We start from the raw sequence: 3,813 nt of genomic DNA on the forward strand, positions 1-3,813 counted from the left end.
TATAGATATTTAAAAAGAACAATAGTGAAATAATTCATGTTTGTTGTCTCAGTGCTTCAGGTTTTCAAAGTGTTTTTTCCATATTTCACCATTTTGAATATCCAGTTCTTCTGTGTGTTTTGCTGAAAGAGTGCTATTATATCTAGTTGGTGCTGCGCATGTTGTTCCCTTTTAGTACGGAGTGTTCTTCTGTATAATTTCAGTGTTTCCCAATATCGGAGGCGGAGCTCAGGATCATCCGGTTGTCTGTCTTTTTGATTAGATAAACTTCTGAGTGTTTTTCTCAGATGTTTGCAGTTTGTGTCAAACCACTTTTCATTGGCTGACTGTTTTGATCTGTGATGCTGAGACTGTTTCAGATTGGATAAATTTGCCACGTTGTGAAATATGTTGTTAATATCACATACAGCCTGATTCAGGCCGCCATTACTGTGGTGGTACGAGGTGGAAAGAAAATGGTCTAATTGAGATTGAATAGTTTGATGTGTGATTGCTTTCTGGTAGTCGTCGTTACTTTTGTTTGTCCATCTATAAGGTTGTTTGGTATAGTTCAGTTTACTGGGTTCTGCTGCATGAGGGTCTGTTACTGTCTTTCTAATGTAGAGTGTAATTGTACTCTGATCAGATAAGGGTGTTAAGGGACTGACTGTGAATGCTCTCAGACAGAAGGGGTCTAGGTCTGTAATGCTATAGTCTACTGTGCTATTGCCAAGAGAAGAGCTGTGTGTGTAGTGACCAAAGGAGTCTCCTCCAAGTCCACCATTAACGATGTACAGACCCGGTGTTCCACATAGCTGCAGGAGTTGCTGCCCACTTGTGTTGACAGTTTTGTCAAAGTTGTTCCTGTGGGGGTGTGAAGGGAGGGGATGCTGGTTTGGTCAGGTGTATGTTTGTCTCCCTGTGAGTTAATACAATCTGGTTCTATACCTGTCCTGGCATTAAGGTCACCACAGATCAGTACACTGGGCCTGGTAGTGATTGATCTCATCTTCAAGAATGGAGAAACAGTGTTCATTATAATAAGGGGATTCTGATGGGGGGATATATGCTGCACACATGAATAGGTCTTTATCTGTGGCAACAACCTCTCTTTTTATTTTGAGCCAAATGGAAAATTCACCTTTTTTGATTAATTCGATTGAGTGTACAAGGTTTGCCTTGTACCAAATCAACATTGCTCCTGAATCCCTGCCCTGGGTTACTCCTTTCAGTCTGGTGGAAGGGAACACTATCTCTATGTAGTCTATGGGACAGCCAGTGGAAGTGTCTCCTCTACTTCAGGTCTCTTGCAAAACAAACACATCTGCATCTCCTAATTCTTTGGTGAAGTCTGGGGTCCTGCTCTTAAGGTCAAAAGCAGAGGAACGCAGACCCTGGACATTCCAACAGGAAATAACACATGATTTAGATTTCATTTAGTTTAAAATTCAGAAAGTTGTACTTAATGTTAAAATGTTAAAATGAGATATACTCTTGTCTTTCCAGCCCTGTGGAGGTTCATCTTTGTGTCTGTGGGTTTAGCAGCACTCATAATGACTGTTGTGGCGGTCAACGTTTGGACAAGAATTAAAGGTGAGAACATTCACAGATGAAAGTTTTAATAAACCTGCATTTTCATTGTGTGGAAACTAAAGTTGAGTCTTTGTCTCGTCTCTTCAGAGAAGAAAACACAGACGGATGAAATCACTGTAAGTTTTTACAACAGTTGGTTCTTCACACACTCTCCATTATCAACATATAGATAGAAGAAGAGACAAATAAACAGGACAAGTGAAGTGGATGCTAAGACCAGTTAAACATGATCACAACAGCAGCACAACCTTCAGCCTCCAGAGAGACCATAGATGTGAATCAACAATAACAAGTGAACATGATGAGTCCCAGATTAAAGGGCTGGTTCACCTAAATGACATCACATCATACAGGATGTTATCACTTAACCTCGAGTGGCTCCGAGCGATGCAGAGAGTTTAGTTTTAATTCAGGAGTTAACGTCCACGTTACTGTGGATAACGTACAGAATAACATCTAGTTCAAACTGTCCAGCAGCCAGTCAGATAAAGGTCAGATCAGACAGGAACTAATGGTGTGTTCAGGGTCAACTGGGAGCTCTGTTCACTTTCTAAACACCAGCAGTAATGAGGGGAGGAAATGTCAACGCACCTCAACGCCCCTCACTACCACTTCCATCTCACATTCACTTCTTAAAGCAGAGAGAAGAACTAGTGATGTGCTTGTGTAGCTGGTCATTGAGGAGAGCTGCTGTACTTTACTGTTACTCAGTAAAGTAGGCACAGGTTTACAGGGAAAGTTTGCTTACACACTTACAACATGCACTAACTGAGATGCAGGGCAGTAACCGTTGTGATGATGTCTCTTAAAAGTGACTCAAACTGGAACATGTGGAAGTAACAGCTAGGTGCAAGCGTATATCACAGGGCTGGTAGCACACTGTGGCTCTATCTTAGGCTCTATTTAACTCACTCAGGCTGGAATACGTGGCAGTAACGGCCAGGTACAAGCTCTCTGTTACACAGGGCCGGTGGCACGCTGTGTCATTAAAGGAACACTTAGATTAACAGCAAATTAAGACAACTTGACTAGATTGCATTGAATACTTGTTATTCAAATGCTGAACCAAAATTCTTTCAAGTTCTACAGAGTAGGTTAACTTCAATTAGCAGCAATAGCACGTTTTTAAAGTAACACTATGAAGGCTTAAAGTGTTAATAATCAAAATCTCTCAAATCACTATTCTCACCACAATGTACTTGTTTAAAAGTACAGCTGGACGTCTACTCCTGTGGAAGACTAGTGGTGTAGAATGTTATTACTTTGGGTTTGTTTAGAAGTGGAATAAAAATGTTTGGTTTTGACCAAAAATTATGCTGAAATTAATATCGCACAATTGTGAATAATTTGCCAACAATACTATGCCTCACACGGGGCACCATCGTGCCTCACACGGGGCACCATAATGTTGGGGAGGCAGATAGGAGCTGGTCTAGTTATTAAAAATTTTTAAGGATAATTATCAATATTTATCAAATTAATATTAATAAATTATCAATATTGAGTTTGACTTCACTAATTGAACCTAAAGAGTCTCCTGAATGGATATAATGCATTGAACTGGCTGTCTTTAATCTGTTTCTTATTTCCTTGTGCTAAATGTGGGGCAGTGGACGCCTACAGATCACAGGAAGTGTGGGTCTGATGGTGTTGTGTTGTTTTCCACAGGTGCGTTATGATGCAGATGATGATACAGTGAACTATGAAAACATCACATGATCCTGATGGAGTTTGACCGACTCATCGACTCCTCGTGTTTTACACACTTCAAGATTTGAAATAACAAAACAGAACTTTGAGAGACTTAAAGGGGACATATCATGCTCACTTCCAGGTTCATACTCTGGTTTTCTACTAGAACATGTTTACATGCTTTAATAATCTAAAAACACATTATTATTCTCCTCCTGTCTGTGTGAATATACCTGTATTCACCCTCTGTCTGAAACGCTCCGGTTTAGCTCCTGTCTCTTTAAGAAGCCCAGTCTGCTCTGATTGGCTAGAGAGATAAATATGGTTCACCTTTACAAAGGTAGTCCTCCAGCTGTGGGCGGTATATTCTAATGAGCCTGTATGTGACATAGGAAGGGGAGCCACATCTGATTGGCTCGTTGAATCACATGTTTTCTGATCTAGACAGCCCACTAAAAACTGACTGGTCGTCTTATTTCACAGTTTGTGGGTTGGTAGACACTCCAGATACCCAGATGAGCACAAGCACTGACAGAGTGAGTTTTAATG

The 3,813-nt window shown here is 40.7% G+C and overlaps 1 protein-coding gene across 2 annotated transcripts in view; it reads left to right on the top strand.

The window, feature by feature from the left end:
• The window catches only part of LOC119476808, a 10,915-nt gene extending 7,427 nt beyond the window's left edge, over positions 1-3,488 (top strand). For both annotated transcript variants that reach the window (XM_037750362.1, XM_037750363.1), the window contains 3 exons: positions 1,486-1,572; positions 1,660-1,688; positions 3,241-3,488. In XM_037750362.1, the coding sequence (XP_037606290.1) occupies positions 1,486-1,572; positions 1,660-1,688; positions 3,241-3,291 (167 nt within the window). In that variant the 3' untranslated portion in view covers positions 3,292-3,488. The remainder of the gene's footprint in view (positions 1-1,485; positions 1,573-1,659; positions 1,689-3,240) is intronic.
• Positions 3,489-3,813: the final 325 nt, after the last annotated feature.

The sequence above is a fragment of the Sebastes umbrosus genome, chromosome 18 (assembly GCF_015220745.1).
Source record: "Sebastes umbrosus isolate fSebUmb1 chromosome 18, fSebUmb1.pri, whole genome shotgun sequence".
In the NCBI taxonomy this organism is placed as follows: domain Eukaryota; kingdom Metazoa; phylum Chordata; class Actinopteri; order Perciformes; family Sebastidae; genus Sebastes; species Sebastes umbrosus.